The following is a 12,957-nucleotide window of genomic DNA, read 5'->3' on the forward strand; positions in this document are numbered from 1 at the left end:
ATCTTCTATTGAATTCTACGGATATATTGAGTTTGGGGAAACCGCTTAAAATTGAAGAGGAAATTCAAAGTTTGGGTGCCTCGCCTATCCTTTTTCTGAAGTCTTTGTGGGGTCACACCTTGGATAGTGTTGGTCGTATTACTCCGGACCAGTTGTTGGAGTTGGCACGGTATATGCATCCACCTCAAATTATTCCCGTAGTGGTACAATCCACAATTATCGTTGCTTTGGGGAAAAAGCCAAGCAGCGTTGAACAGTGGTCGGACGCCAGGGAGAAAGTGAATAATAATCTTTTAAAAAAAATGCGTTCTTTTGATCCCACTGATAAAAAGAAAAGAAAAAAGGCCTTTTTCATCAGAGCAGAAAAACTGCTAAAGGGTTATGGAGCACGGGATGTTCTCGAGAAGGGTTCCTATCCAACAAGCTGTTTCTTTTCCTGGACGTTTGCAGCAATTCTCTTGCGGAAAAACGCGGATGTACTGCGTAGAAAATATGGGAAGGACGCAACTGTTACTTCAGTTGAGGAAGATGGCATGTTGTCAGCAGAGGATGACAATACCATCGAGGGTGAGGCTGACGATTATGTGGATAATGACGAAAATGAAAGTGAACCAGAGGAAGCCTAATGCTTTTGAAGGCAAGAACTAATAGAAAAACTGCGATGTTGACAAGGAAAAATTGATATATTTTTTTTTTTTGTCGATTTGATGCTTCATGTATAATACGGATGTAAATGTTGCGGAAGATCCTCCGTTTCCTGTTGCAATTTGCGTTGTATTTTGTATTTCACGACTATTTTGCTTATTTATATATATATATATATTACTTGGTGGTTTTTCTCTAGCTGTACCTATGTGCGCTTTTTTTTTTGCTTTTTTCTTTGCTATGTATTTATCGTTTCCTCCGTAGTTTTTTTTCTACGTGGTTTTGATAGCTACACATGCCACCCAAGAGACCGGTTCTTGAACATCTAAGGATAGATCCTCCTGAAAGAGCCGTATCGATCACAGACACATTGACTTTAGTTGTAAAGGGCGATGGGGGTCTTGAAATGCGTGTAAAGGAAAGTTGTATCGCTTCTGGTCCAACGCTCCCTGCTCAGGCTGCGGAAAAAAAAGTTGATGAAAGGGATGCGGCCGCGGAAAAAATAAGGTTTGAAGATCTGCGTAACTGCCGGGAGTTGGGAAAAGGCTCTCAGGGGAGGGTTAGGCTTGTTGTGCACCTTCCTACAAGAAAAAACTACGCAGTAAAATATATTAGGTTGGAAGAGGACACGGATGGCATGCGTCAAGCTCTTGAGTCGGAACTAAGGCAGGTCAAATCTTTGATGCACAAGAACCTTGTAACTTCGCATGAAGCATTCTTTAGGGATGGAAGAGTTTATATTGTGCTAGAATATATGGATGCGGGGAGTATTGCTGATGTGCTCAGGCGTCATTCTAATAATTTCAAGGAAGAGATGTTGGCATACGTGGCGCGGGAACTTCTTCAGGGCTTGGAGCACCTTCATGCCTCAAAAGTAATTCACCGTGACATAAAGCCTGTAAATGTCCTTGCAAATTCGAAAGGTGAAGTTAAGATTGCGGATTTTGGCGTTGCAAAAAGATTTTATGGTGGGGATGTAGAGACTTTGTCCGCGCAAGGTTCGATTATATATATGAGTCCTGAGCGCATTCAAGGTCAACCCTATTCCTTCAATAGCGATATATGGAGTGTGGGGATGACGATAGCAGAATGTGCGCTGGGAGCATATCCTTTTATGTCACTGAAACACAACCTATATGATCTTATGCAAGCCATTGCCACGAGAAGTGCGAGGATTGACTGGACTACTGATGGTCGTGAGCACACTCCAGAGCTTATTGATTTTGTCCATCAATGTCTCCGTCTTGCTAACGCACGACCCACAGCCACCGAGTTACTCCATCATCCGTTTATTCAAAAGGCAGCGAATGTAGACCCTGTTGAAGCTGGAAGGTGGTTTGTTGCTCATTCTTAACTTTACTACTTGGCGGAGGGAGAGCGAGAGGGGGAATGTGTGTAGGGCCTCTCCCTGTCTTTTCCATTATTTTGTCTTATTGGTATTGGTGTCGTTGCATGCCATTTTCGAATGAAATATTTTGTGATTTGGCGCGAAAAAAGAAAGAAGAATAAAGTTGTTGTTGATGGTTGGTTGGTTTGTTTATTTATTTCTCCCGTTTTCTTTTTTGCTTTCCCACTCTTGTTGCTACTATAATAATAATAATATATATATATATATTTTTTCTCTAGCCCCCCTTGCTCGCGCCGTATCCCTCCACCTCCTTCTTTGCGTATTTGCGTGTACACTGAAGTGAGATGCCCCCAAAGGATAACAAAAAAAATTCAAGGTCCGACAAGGAGCTTCAGGATGATGAGCAACAGCTAAGTGACGATATTGTAAGAATGAGCATACGCCTCTCTGCCCTAAAGACGCAATATGCGGGGTGTCTTGAGGAGATATCGGTTTTGAAGCGGGAACAGAAGGAGTTGCAGTCTTCTTGTGCCAGTTGCGAAGACGACCTTCGTCTTGCTACGTCGAATAGAGTAGACGTGTTGACCGATTTTGCGCGTCAATACAAAACTGAGGAGGATGAAAAAATACGCGCTTGTACAAAGTTGGATGAGACTTTAAACCGTCTTGAGGAGGAAAAACTGAAGCTGACTGAGGAAGTCAAAAAGACGGAAACCGAATATGACGATTCTATCAATGCGCTGAAGACCGAGCATGATTCTTTATTGGCTCGTATAGAGGAGATGGAAAGGGAGTTTGGCGCTCTCATGGATGATACACGTTCCAGAGTGCCCATTGGCTGGACAGCAGCACCCATTCAATTCTCAGGATTCTAGCAATGTACACTTTTTTTCTTTCTTGCCTTGATTATCCTAGTTGGCGTTGCTGAATCTGCATTGCCTATAGTGTCTTTTTGCGAAACGACCTCTGTGGTTTGCCGCGATGCTTGACTGACATTGTGAATGTGCGAAAGTGGTTACGGCGTTTTACATTTGTTTTTTTTTTTCTTGCTTTGCTGTATTAGTATTATTACTATTTCTTCTCTTTCTCTTCTCATGTGCAAAAAAATATATACATCTATCCTTAGGCATGCATACTGGCCTTGAAGAATATGAACGCACGATTCAGCTGCCCGTCGACGTTGCTGGCCGCGGAGTCTCATTTTTTGAGGCGGAAGGTCTTGGGACGGGCGGTCTTCGCCGCGTTGAGGAAATGAAAAGGGAGTGCGCAGGATGCAATTCCCCCCCATGTTGCGGAAGAAATGCGGAGCTTTCCCCTGCTACTACTCCAATTATAAATCGTCAGAACAAAGGCCAAAACGTGGCGGATTGGGACAAACTTTTTCAGCTTGAAAGCGAGTTGCAATGTATTGGTGAGGAAGCGGGGGCTTTTCTTCCTGGGTTAGGTCGCTCTTCGGTGTTGGAGACTTCTGTCGGCTCCGTGGAGGATACTCTCGAACTGGGAGAGGCTCTGCAGATGCTGGAGTGTAGGCTGAATAGTATTGCGGCGGAGTGCTGTGGTGTGGGTAAGGAGAGGCCGTTCCTTAGCAGGGAGGCGGTTCAAAAAGCAACTGAGTGCAGCAGCGCCTTGACGGCTTACCGTGGGATAGCCGCTGCTGCGGAATCGATGACGAAATTTGTCACCGGCATCTTCAACTGCAAGGCTTTTTTGCCCTCTAAAACATGTGCGCTGAAGCGGGCCGAGGAGGTTTCAATGCTATTGGATGACATGGAAAAACTTATGGACTCGCTGGAGACGGGGGTAGACACACTGCGGGAGGTGTCAGAGGCGAAATTAGACGCTTTGAAGCGTGGTTTGGATCTTCTTTCAGAATGATTCTTTGCTTGTGTGTCAGTTTCTTTGCTTGATTGCTTGCTTTTTATTGGTTCCTCGGTACCGCCTCACCTGTTTATTCTTATTACTCTTCATTTTCCATCTTGTCGTTACACGTTTGTTTTTGTTTCTTTTTTCTGGTGTACGTTCTTTTTTTTTTTTTCTTAGTGCGTGTGTGTGTACGCGCGCGCTTGAGAAGGGCGTGCCAGTTTGACGGAGCCTCCAAATGTTGGAGGAAGACAGAGAGGCAATCCGTAGGATGAAGGCCGACTTTGAGGCGATCGCGGAGTTAACGGAAAGTGAGTTCAAGTCAAGCACCGGGTTTGCGCGGCGCATGAATCACTACAGCACGGTTTACACGGCCGCAACACGCACCACGAACGTACGATCTTTTTCGGATGCCTTTGGGTATTATGTGGATGAGTTGCTCTACACCGACTTTGAGGAGATGCTGACCCGCTACCTGCTGAAGTACCACGACCTGCAGGCTCCCTCGCAGGTGCTCCTCTTTGGAAAGGTCTTGAAGCTGTGGGAACATTATAAGGTGCTGATGAAGTGGAACATGCGGGCCTTTGCGTACCTTTCAAGGTTTTACATCGTCAACTGCGGAAAACCGTCGCTGCAGCAGGTGGCGCTAAACATCTTTCTAGAACAAGTAGTAAGAAAGAATGTAAACGTAATTAGTCGAGTCACACAAGACCTGCTTTGCTCGGAACGGAACGGTGAAACGGTGAATCGTGACCAAATCCGAGGTGCCATTGAGTTGCTCTCCTCGGTCAGCGCTGAGAAGAAGGAGGAGGTATTTTTGGAGCCGTTTTTGAAGCCGTACGTGGCCCGGACAAGGGCGCACTACGAGGGCCTCGTCGCGGAATGGAGCCAGTCGAGCGTCCCCGCCGAGTTGCTGCGGCAAATTGAACAGGCGCACAACGAAGAGAAGGCCCGCTGCATGCGTTACTTTTTCCCCGACGACGGACAAAAAATCATGACACACGTCGAGGAAGTGCTGCTGGAGTCTCCTATGACGGTGGAAAGGCTTCTTAAGTCGGACGACGGCTTCATCGCCGCGCTAAGAAGCCGCGACGAGAATCTCCTGAGGGCGTACTACAACCTACTCTCCTGCCGCACCAAGAGTTTGGTGTTCCTGTCCAACCTCACGCGCGATGAAATTGTTGCCGAGGGCAAGGAACGGTTACTGCAGCACGATTCGCAGCAGAAGATGGAGGTTCGGTCGTGTGTGGCGGATATGCTTCAATTGCAGGACGATTTTATGCAGCTACTTGCCCGTTGCTTTCAGGGTAACGCCGTCATGCTGAAGTCCGTGCGGGGGGGTCTTGAGGGGGCTTTCAGCGGCGGTGTTCATGCGTCTCGGGGGCCGCAGCGGTCTGTGCCTTTTAGTGAACTGCTGGCGTGCTACGTCGACGCCGTCCTCCAGGGAAATGAGGGCGCTGCCGTTGAAGAGGAATTAGAACGGGCCGTCGCGGCCCTTGCGTACGTGAGTGACCGAGACACTTTTTTGGCGCACTCGCGCGAGCTATTGGCGCAGCGGATTCTTTTTCCGCGCAGAAAGATCGACGAGGTCACAGAGCGTTCTCTTATTCAGCGCATCAGCCAGCGCTGCGGTGTGTCCAGCACGAGTTGCCTGGAGGGAATGCTGCACGACGTGGATATCGCCGAAGGGTTTGGGACCGCAGAAAAGCTTGAGGCCGCTGGTGCGGCCCCTAGTTTTAATTTTAGCGTGCTGGTTGTGAAAAAGGGCATTTGGCCGCCACGGATTCAGAGTGAGTCGTTTATACCTCCTCGCATGCTCCAGGAGACGCTGCGTGCGTTTCAGCGGATTTATCTCGAGGGCACGACCGGGCGCGTGCTCACCTGGTCGCACTCCAACAGCAACGGCGATGTCCGTGCGGTGTTCAAGCGGGGCGTTAAGATCCTCTCCATGACCGGACTTCAGTGCTGGGTGGTTTTGGCGTTCAATGACGCGACGGAGTTGACCCTCAGTGCCCTGATGAACCTCTTCGGGATGTCCCTGGAGGACGCCAAGCCCGTGCTGCTCCCGCTGCTGAAGTGCTCAATACTCCGCGGCGCATCCGACGCCGCCGCAATGCAACCGCTGGAAAAGTTTTATATCAACGAAAATTTCTCAAGCAGGTGGAAAAAAGTCCGAGTGCCCATGACGCCCTTTCGTCGCGATGGCCTGTTCCACAGTGAGGCGATCGCGAAGGAGGTGGAGGAAGACAGGCGACCCGCCATCGATGCCTGCCTGGTCCGCATCATGAAGAGCCGTCGCGTCTTGAGTCATTCAAGCCTCTTGGAGGAATGCCAGCAAAAACTCTCACACCTTTTTTCGGCCGACCCAAAGTTGATCAAGCAGCGTGTCGAAGAGCTCATGCGAAAAGACTACATTGAGCGTGACCAGAAAAACCCTGCGGTATACCAATACAAGGCATAGTTATGTATCCATGGTATGTCTCACATACAGCGGAGCAGAGGAGGAGGAGGAGGAGGAGGAATGAGAAAAACAAAAACTAACAGCAGCCGGGGAAATACATGCACGCGCGCTCTCCCTCCCTCACTGTGTGTGAGTGTGTCTGTCTTTCTTTCCCGCTCCCACCCTATCTATGCATTCATATATGCTGCAATTCCTTTAAAACACTTCTGCGTCGTCCATTATTATTACTATTTTGATGGGTTTGCTTGTTGTTGTTGTTTTTTTTTTCATCCTTTTCTTGATGGGACTTTTGCGTTGCGGATGCACTCACACTTAACAACTTGGACCCAGTTGCGCACGCGCACTAGCACGCAAATATATATATATATACACACGTGTAGGTGCATGCGTCCCAACGCACACAAGTACGCGGCCTGCTCTTGTTGTTTGTGCAGTTAGGATGAGACTTTTTATAGAGGATGTGTTGGTGTTGTTTCCGTACGAGTACATTTACCCGGAACAACTCGAGTACATGACAGAGCTCAAGAAGGGCTTAGATCACGGTGGGCACATGGTTCTTGAAATGCCATCGGGAACAGGCAAAACCACGACCCTGCTGTCACTACTCATAGCGTATCTCCATCACCACGCGGAGGAGAAGCGCAAGGTCATTTATTGCACCCGAACAGTTGAAGAAATGACAAAGACCGTCGGTGAACTTCGCAAGTTGCTTGAACTCTGGAACGCGGAGGCGGGAGCTAGCAGGCCCCTGCGAGGACTTTGCTTAACGGCAAAGAAAAATCTCTGTATTGAGAGCAGCGTTGCATCCCAGCGGTACCCCGATGATGTGGACGCGGGATGTCGTAGTCTTACAGCACCGTGGCAGACAAGCAACCGCTGCGCCTACTTTGACAACCTGGAACGCGTTCCCTTTGAGTTGCCCCCCGGGGCCTACTCGGTAGAGGACTTGAAGCGGTTCGGCGAGGCGCACCAATTGTGTCCCTACTACTTGGTGCGAAAGGCGTTGCGCGTTGCCGACATTGTGGTTCACTCATTTCTCTACATTGTGGATCCCATCGTGGCCGAGGTGACCAAGGAGTACTTCAGCGAGAACACAATCGTCGTCATGGATGAGGGGCACAACGTGGACGACGTGTGCATTGAGGCCATGTCTCTCATCATCACAAAGGAGGACGCAACGCAAGCGAAGGAGAATGTAAAACAGCTGAATTCCGCCGCGGACCACCTCAGAGCGACGAATCGACAGCAACTGCAGGACGAGTATGACCGTCTTGTGAATGGTTTAGCGATGGCTGAAATGGCCCGCTCAGTGGATGGTGTGAGGGCGCCTGTACACGCCCCGCGTATTCCGTCAGACATTGCCAACGAAGCCATTCCAGGGAGTTTGCGGCAGGCAAACCACTTCTTGGCGTTTATTCAGCGTCTCGTTGACTTCACCCACCGCGTCGTTTGTAGAATATCTCGCACCTACGTGGCGGATCCTCTAACGTTCCTGTCCAAAGTGCGAGATGAATGTGCTGTGGATATTCGTCACTTCAGGTACCTGACGGAGCGGCTGAAGGTTTTAATGAATACCCTTCAGATAACAAATTCGCATAAGTTTCGTAACGTGGCTTTGATTGCGCAAATGTACATGACTCTCTCCACCCACTACACCGATGACCGGTATGAAAAGCCGGGATTTGTGGTTGTGTGTGAGGCGCATGATCCGACGAGGCCCGCGGTGCCAGATCCAGTGATTCGCCTTGTCTGCGTAGATGCCTCCTTGGCCTTGCGTGAGGCCTTTGCAAAGTACCGAAGTGTGGTGTTGACGTCAGGGACACTTTCACCGTTAGACATTTACCCCAAGATCCTTGGCTTTACCCCGGCGATTGCCAAGTCCTTCCAAATGACTCTCAGTCGAAAGTGCATCGCGCCCGTGGTGGTGACGCGGAGCACGGAGAGTGTCAACATTACAACGGAGGAAATCACCAGTAGCTTTGTTGTTCGTACAAATCCTGCCGCCCAAGACGTAGTTTCCGCCGCTTACGAGGACCTTTTACGAGGTCTTGGCAAGACAGTGCCCGATGGCGTTGTCTGCTTCTTTACGGGGTATCAGTATATGGGGGAGGTGCTGCTTGGGTGGCACCGGTCTGGATTTTTGAAGGAGCTGGCGCAGTACAAACTCATCTTTGTTGAGACCCAATCTGTGGAGGAGACCTCCGTGGCGTTGGCGAACTATAGGCGGGCGTGCGACATTGGGCGTGGGGCTATTTTTATGGCCATTGCGCGGGGCAAAATTGCGGAGGGAATCGACTTCGACCGTCACTATGGCAGGGCCGTCGTGATGTTCGGGGTTCCCTTTTTGCCACCGAACGATGAGCCCTTGAGACAGCGGATTCACTGGATGGAAACGTGTCTAGGTATTCCTGGAAACGAGTATCGCAACTTTGATGCCATGCGGCAGGCCTCTCAATGCATCGGCCGGGTGCTGCGAAACAAGACCGACTACGGAATGATGTTGCTCGTTGACCGACGCTTCGCACTGAACGACAAACGGAAAAAGTTGCCTATATGGATTCAGCAGTGCCTGAAGGAGAACACAAATCTCAGTGTGGACGCAGCAATCGCCGTTGCACGCGGGTTCTTCAAGGAAATGGCGCAGCCCTGGGAATACCAACGCGACCTGGGGACCACCCTCTTCTCTAAGGAAACCCTCGCACTTAAGGGGTTTCTAAAACCCTCAAAGAGATCCGTCCTTCGCAGGGCCACAGAGACATGCAGCAGTGGGACTGTAGAGGAAGGTGTACATGAAGAAGGGGATGCCATTCGCGCAGTAAAGGAGCCAGAGCATAGAAAGCGGCCTCGGAGTTAATTCTTGTATCGCGCCCTTGTTATTATTAATGTTGTTGTATTCCATAAGAAAACAAAACAATAAAAGAAAAAGAAGAGTGAAACAGTTAACGAAGAGACAAACAACGGAACAAATGTTGCTACATGGAATGCTTTCTTCTTCTTTTGTGTCTATTAATGGGTAAGCTTGTTGTTGTTGTTGAAATGGAGGCGCTTCAAGAAGGGCTGTTTTCATGGACTGCTGTGTACTTGGCCGTGATGTTCCCTGCGCTTGTTATGGTTTTTAACTTTGTTTTTGGGAACTGTTTCCTGGGCGAGGCTTTGGCCCATAACCAACACGCCACCACCGGCAAAGGATACTATCGGAGTCTCGGGAGACTCTGCGTGGTGGTTGTTTTGGGATTGTTCATTTGGCAATACTACATCTACATGTTTCAGACCCGGAAGGGACGCGTGGATCGTTGTAACCCTCCTGTCTATATCTGGCACCTCGTTGATGGGGTGTTTTGGGGCAAAGAGGGCGCCTCCTATGCACTGCGTTGGAACTGCCCGTTGGATGAGGTCTGCTTCCTCGCTTTGTGGTCGCTTCACCTTGCTCTGTACGCCGCCTGTGTGATGAGTGTTCCGCAACTGGGGGCAAAGTCTGACGGCGGCTCATTTTGCCGCAAGTGTAACGCGTATGTGGAAGACATGGATCATCACTGCTTCCTTATTGGCAACTGCGTTGGATCGAAGAACAGAAAGTTTTTCCTGTGCCTCCTAACTCTCTGTGTCGTGAATATGTTTTTTTTGCTGCTTACGCGAGGTGCTTGGGCGTACGCAGAGGGCGGGGTTTTTATACTACTAGGATTGCTTTTGGTGATCGGCGCTGCGGTGGTGGGCTCATGTTTGCTTATCCTTCAGTGTTGTCTTTTGCGGAAGAACAAAACGACGCTCTCTTTCCTCAAGGAGGAGCGGCGCTCGCGGCGCGGCATCTTGAGAGCACTTGCTGAGTTGATGAGGTAGCCGTGCCGGTTATTGTTTTTTTTTTCTTCCTTTTCGTTTCCGCTCTGTGTCGTGGGCGCAAGAAGGGACCACACATATGTCTCTTTGCGAGCTATCTATCTCCCCTTTTCTCGCTCTCGCCCTCTCTGTCTGTCTGCCATTGTGAGTGTGAGTGCGCGTTGGTCGTATTGCTTCACTGCTGGTGGCGTTGTTGGTAAACTGGTGGGAGAAAGCCCACGGTTTACGACGTGGGTTCAACTTGCTGCTGATTCTTTCCGAGTTTTTTTTTGTTGTTGTCGTTGCTGCTGCTGCTGCTGCCTCCATTGGTGCTGGCATTGCCGCTGCAGGAACAAAGGAGCAATGCCGGTGCGGAAGAAGCAGCGTCGGGAATTTATCGTCACAGGCCCAGCGGCCGCAGATGAGGCGGCGGGGCAGGACGAGAATGTTATGGTGCGCCTCGTGGACGAAAACGGTGAGCTGACCGGCACGCAGCTGCTTCTCCCTGTAACCGCAACACCGAGGCAGCTGGATGAGCTCCTGTGCTCCATGTTGGACGAGGAGGCGCGCGGGACGCCGTACGCCTTCTTTATCGAAGGAGAGCAGGTGCATGACAGTGTGCGCCAGACGCTATTCAAGAGGCAGCAGGAAGTCTTTGCTGATAAAATGATGAAGGAGGGACGCCGCTTCAGGCAGCAGGACGTAGACAAGCTAGAATTTGAAGTTCCAGAGGAGACAATTGTGGAGATCCAATTTAAACCGCAGGCAAAGTTTAAGGTGAGGCCCGTGACACGTTGCGCAGGAACACTTGACGGGCACAGCGAGGCGGTGCTGGTGGTCAGTTTTTCCCCCGACGGTGAAGTGCTAGCAAGTGGTGGAGGCGACAAGGAGATACGACTCTGGGACGTCCACACGCTAACCCCCACGCAGGAGCTTAAGGCGCACACCAGTTGGGTGCAGGTGTTGTCGTGGGCCCCAGATGGGAAGCACCTCGTGAGCGGAAGCAAGGATGGCACGCTTATTGTTTGGTCTCACGATGGTGCGTATGAAAATTTTAAGGGAAAGCGCCACAAGGCGCACTCAAGTTACTTGTCGCACGTTTCATGGGAGCCGCTGCACCGAAACATCGATTGCAATCGGTTTGTTTCAGCCAGTAAAGACGCAACCCTCAAGGTTTGGCATACTGTAACCGGGCTTCAATTTTCTCTCTCGGGGCATCAGGCCTGCGTCACCTGCGTGAAGTGGGGCGGTGAAAATTTCATCTACTCATCCTCGCAGGACCGTACCGTCATTGTGTGGGATGCCTCAAATGGAACCCCGCGTAGTGTGCTTCGCGGGCATGCCCACTGGGTAAACTTCCTCGCACTCAGTACAGACCTCGTGATTCGGACGGGCGCCTTTGATCATGAGGAGAAGAAGTTTGACATCCCTGCGAATATGCAGAAGTACGCGGAGCAGCGGTATCAAGAGGTGGTGGGACGGTTTGGGGGCCATGAGCGTCTCATTAGCTGCTCCGACGACAACACCATGTTCCTGTGGTGCCCGCAGGAGCAGACAACGCCACTGGCACGGTTGACGGGTCACCAAGGGGTCGTGTTTCACATACAGTTTAGCCCGGATGGAACCATGATTGCCTCCTGCTCCGCGGATAAGAGCGTCAAGCTGTGGAACGCCGCCGATGGCAAGTTCATTACGACGTTTCGAGGCCACGTGGCCCCTGTGTATCACGTGAGCTGGAGCCTGGACTCCCGCCTTCTGGTCTCTGGTAGCCGCGACTCCACCCTGAAGCTGTGGTCAGTCGAAAAACGTGAATTGGTAGAAGATCTTTCCGGCCACAGCGACGAAATTTTTTCAACCGATTGGAGTCCCGATGGCCAGCGAGTAGCAACGGGCTCAAAGGACAAAAAAGTTCTCATTTGGGTTCATTAGTACGAGTAAGCCACAGTAAATGCATGCACAGGTTTGCATACACATCTCTGCGCACGCAATGTATTGCAGGTGTAAGTGCCACCGAAAGTAATTCTTAAGCTAAAAGCATATAAAAAAAAGACGAGCGGCTCGTGGAAGGCACCACAGTTCCATTGCGGTAATACTTTTCATTCGGTCGTTTCTACTTTTTTACTGTTGGACATATTTGTTTTCTCACACTCCAGACACTTATTTGTGTCTTTTATTTTGTGAAACATGTGGTGACGAACATACGCCGAGATGCGGCTAAAAAAAAGAGAGCAGGGTAGTTCTCCCTTTGCCCTGGTTTTAGTATGTACCACTTGTTTCTGGCTTTCCAATGCGGCCTCGCCGGAGGGCGGCGCGGGTGCAGTTGCGTGGGCGCTGCCACCGCATTGCGCCGCCCCGCTACCGACACCCGCCACGTGGAGGTGGTCCTGCGGTTGCGGGCCCCGACGACTGCCGCTTGTCGCGTCCACGGCGAGGCCGGTTACTTCTGTGACGCCTTTATTTACCAACTGCTTTTCGTTTGCGGGCCGTAAACGGCTCTCGTTTGGGCTGGCAGGTTGGGCGTAGCGGGGCGAACTGCTTCTCCTCTTCTGTTTTCCGTTCTCGGTGTGGGAGGGAAGGGTGGCGCCTCATCCAGGCGTTGATATTCTGTGCGTTGTTCGGTAAGAAGGGGGACCGCGGTCATGGCGGCTTTGGACCAGCGCGAGCCGCGGGGCATGCCGGTTTCCGACGAAAAGGCGGCACGTAGCGTGCCGCAGTGGAGGCAGGGCAACTACGAGATCAACTGGTTGGCCGTCGCCGTCCTGGCTGTGCCTCCCGTCACGGTGGCCCGCGGCTGTTTTGGCGGGTGTGCCTCTGGTGACGAAGACCCTCG

At 50.8% G+C, this 12,957-nt stretch overlaps 8 protein-coding genes and 1 pseudogene across 8 annotated transcripts, besides 5 other annotated features; all 9 read left to right on the plus strand.

The window, feature by feature from the left end:
* Tco025E_07216 (uncharacterized protein) lies at positions 1-626 on the plus strand (the record flags this gene model as incomplete). The annotated part of the gene is made up of 1 exon (XM_029374083.1): positions 1-626. A coding segment is annotated over one exon (626 nt), but the record flags the coding sequence as incomplete, so codon positions are not given.
* Positions 627-802: 176 nt separating this feature from the next.
* Positions 803-823: a microsatellite.
* A 228-nt stretch (positions 824-1,051) lies between these two features.
* On the plus strand, positions 1,052-1,999 carry Tco025E_07217 (protein kinase; the record flags this gene model as incomplete). Its single annotated transcript, XM_029374084.1, has 1 exon — positions 1,052-1,999. The coding sequence occupies one exon, from the start codon at positions 1,052-1,054 to the stop codon at positions 1,997-1,999; it is 948 nt and encodes a 315-aa protein (XP_029225780.1).
* Positions 2,000-2,232: 233 nt separating this feature from the next.
* Positions 2,233-2,259: a microsatellite.
* A 78-nt stretch (positions 2,260-2,337) lies between these two features.
* Positions 2,338-2,868, plus strand: Tco025E_07218 (uncharacterized protein; the record flags this gene model as incomplete). Its single annotated transcript, XM_029374085.1, has 1 exon — positions 2,338-2,868. The coding sequence occupies one exon, from the start codon at positions 2,338-2,340 to the stop codon at positions 2,866-2,868; it is 531 nt and encodes a 176-aa protein (XP_029225781.1).
* Positions 2,869-3,121: 253 nt separating this feature from the next.
* Tco025E_07219 (uncharacterized protein) lies at positions 3,122-3,868 on the plus strand (the record flags this gene model as incomplete). The annotated part of the gene is made up of 1 exon (XM_029374086.1): positions 3,122-3,868. The coding sequence occupies one exon, from the start codon at positions 3,122-3,124 to the stop codon at positions 3,866-3,868; it is 747 nt and encodes a 248-aa protein (XP_029225782.1).
* Positions 3,869-4,124: 256 nt separating this feature from the next.
* On the plus strand, positions 4,125-6,314 carry Tco025E_07220 (cullin; the record flags this gene model as incomplete). The annotated part of the gene is made up of 1 exon (XM_029374087.1): positions 4,125-6,314. The coding sequence occupies one exon, from the start codon at positions 4,125-4,127 to the stop codon at positions 6,312-6,314; it is 2,190 nt and encodes a 729-aa protein (XP_029225783.1).
* A 31-nt stretch (positions 6,315-6,345) lies between these two features.
* Positions 6,346-6,374: a microsatellite.
* Positions 6,375-6,753: 379 nt separating this feature from the next.
* Tco025E_07221 (TFIIH basal transcription factor complex helicase subunit) lies at positions 6,754-9,168 on the plus strand (the record flags this gene model as incomplete). The annotated part of the gene is made up of 1 exon (XM_029374088.1): positions 6,754-9,168. The coding sequence occupies one exon, from the start codon at positions 6,754-6,756 to the stop codon at positions 9,166-9,168; it is 2,415 nt and encodes an 804-aa protein (XP_029225784.1).
* A 45-nt stretch (positions 9,169-9,213) lies between these two features.
* Positions 9,214-9,272: a sequence feature (A-rich).
* Positions 9,273-9,323: 51 nt separating this feature from the next.
* Positions 9,324-10,151, plus strand: Tco025E_07222 (zinc-finger multi-pass transmembrane protein; the record flags this gene model as incomplete). Its single annotated transcript, XM_029374089.1, has 1 exon — positions 9,324-10,151. The coding sequence occupies one exon, from the start codon at positions 9,324-9,326 to the stop codon at positions 10,149-10,151; it is 828 nt and encodes a 275-aa protein (XP_029225785.1).
* A 279-nt stretch (positions 10,152-10,430) lies between these two features.
* Positions 10,431-10,448: a microsatellite.
* A 42-nt stretch (positions 10,449-10,490) lies between these two features.
* Positions 10,491-12,056, plus strand: Tco025E_07223 (putative notchless-like protein; the record flags this gene model as incomplete). The annotated part of the gene is made up of 1 exon (XM_029374090.1): positions 10,491-12,056. The coding sequence occupies one exon, from the start codon at positions 10,491-10,493 to the stop codon at positions 12,054-12,056; it is 1,566 nt and encodes a 521-aa protein (XP_029225786.1).
* A 709-nt stretch (positions 12,057-12,765) lies between these two features.
* Tco025E_07224 (fatty acid desaturase) lies at positions 12,766-12,953 on the plus strand (annotated as a pseudogene).
* The last annotated feature ends 4 nt before the right edge of the window (positions 12,954-12,957 follow it).

The sequence above is a fragment of the Trypanosoma conorhini genome (assembly GCF_003719485.1).
Source record: "Trypanosoma conorhini strain 025E chromosome Unknown Tco_14.4_contig_00541, whole genome shotgun sequence".
In the NCBI taxonomy this organism is placed as follows: domain Eukaryota; phylum Euglenozoa; class Kinetoplastea; order Trypanosomatida; family Trypanosomatidae; genus Trypanosoma; species Trypanosoma conorhini.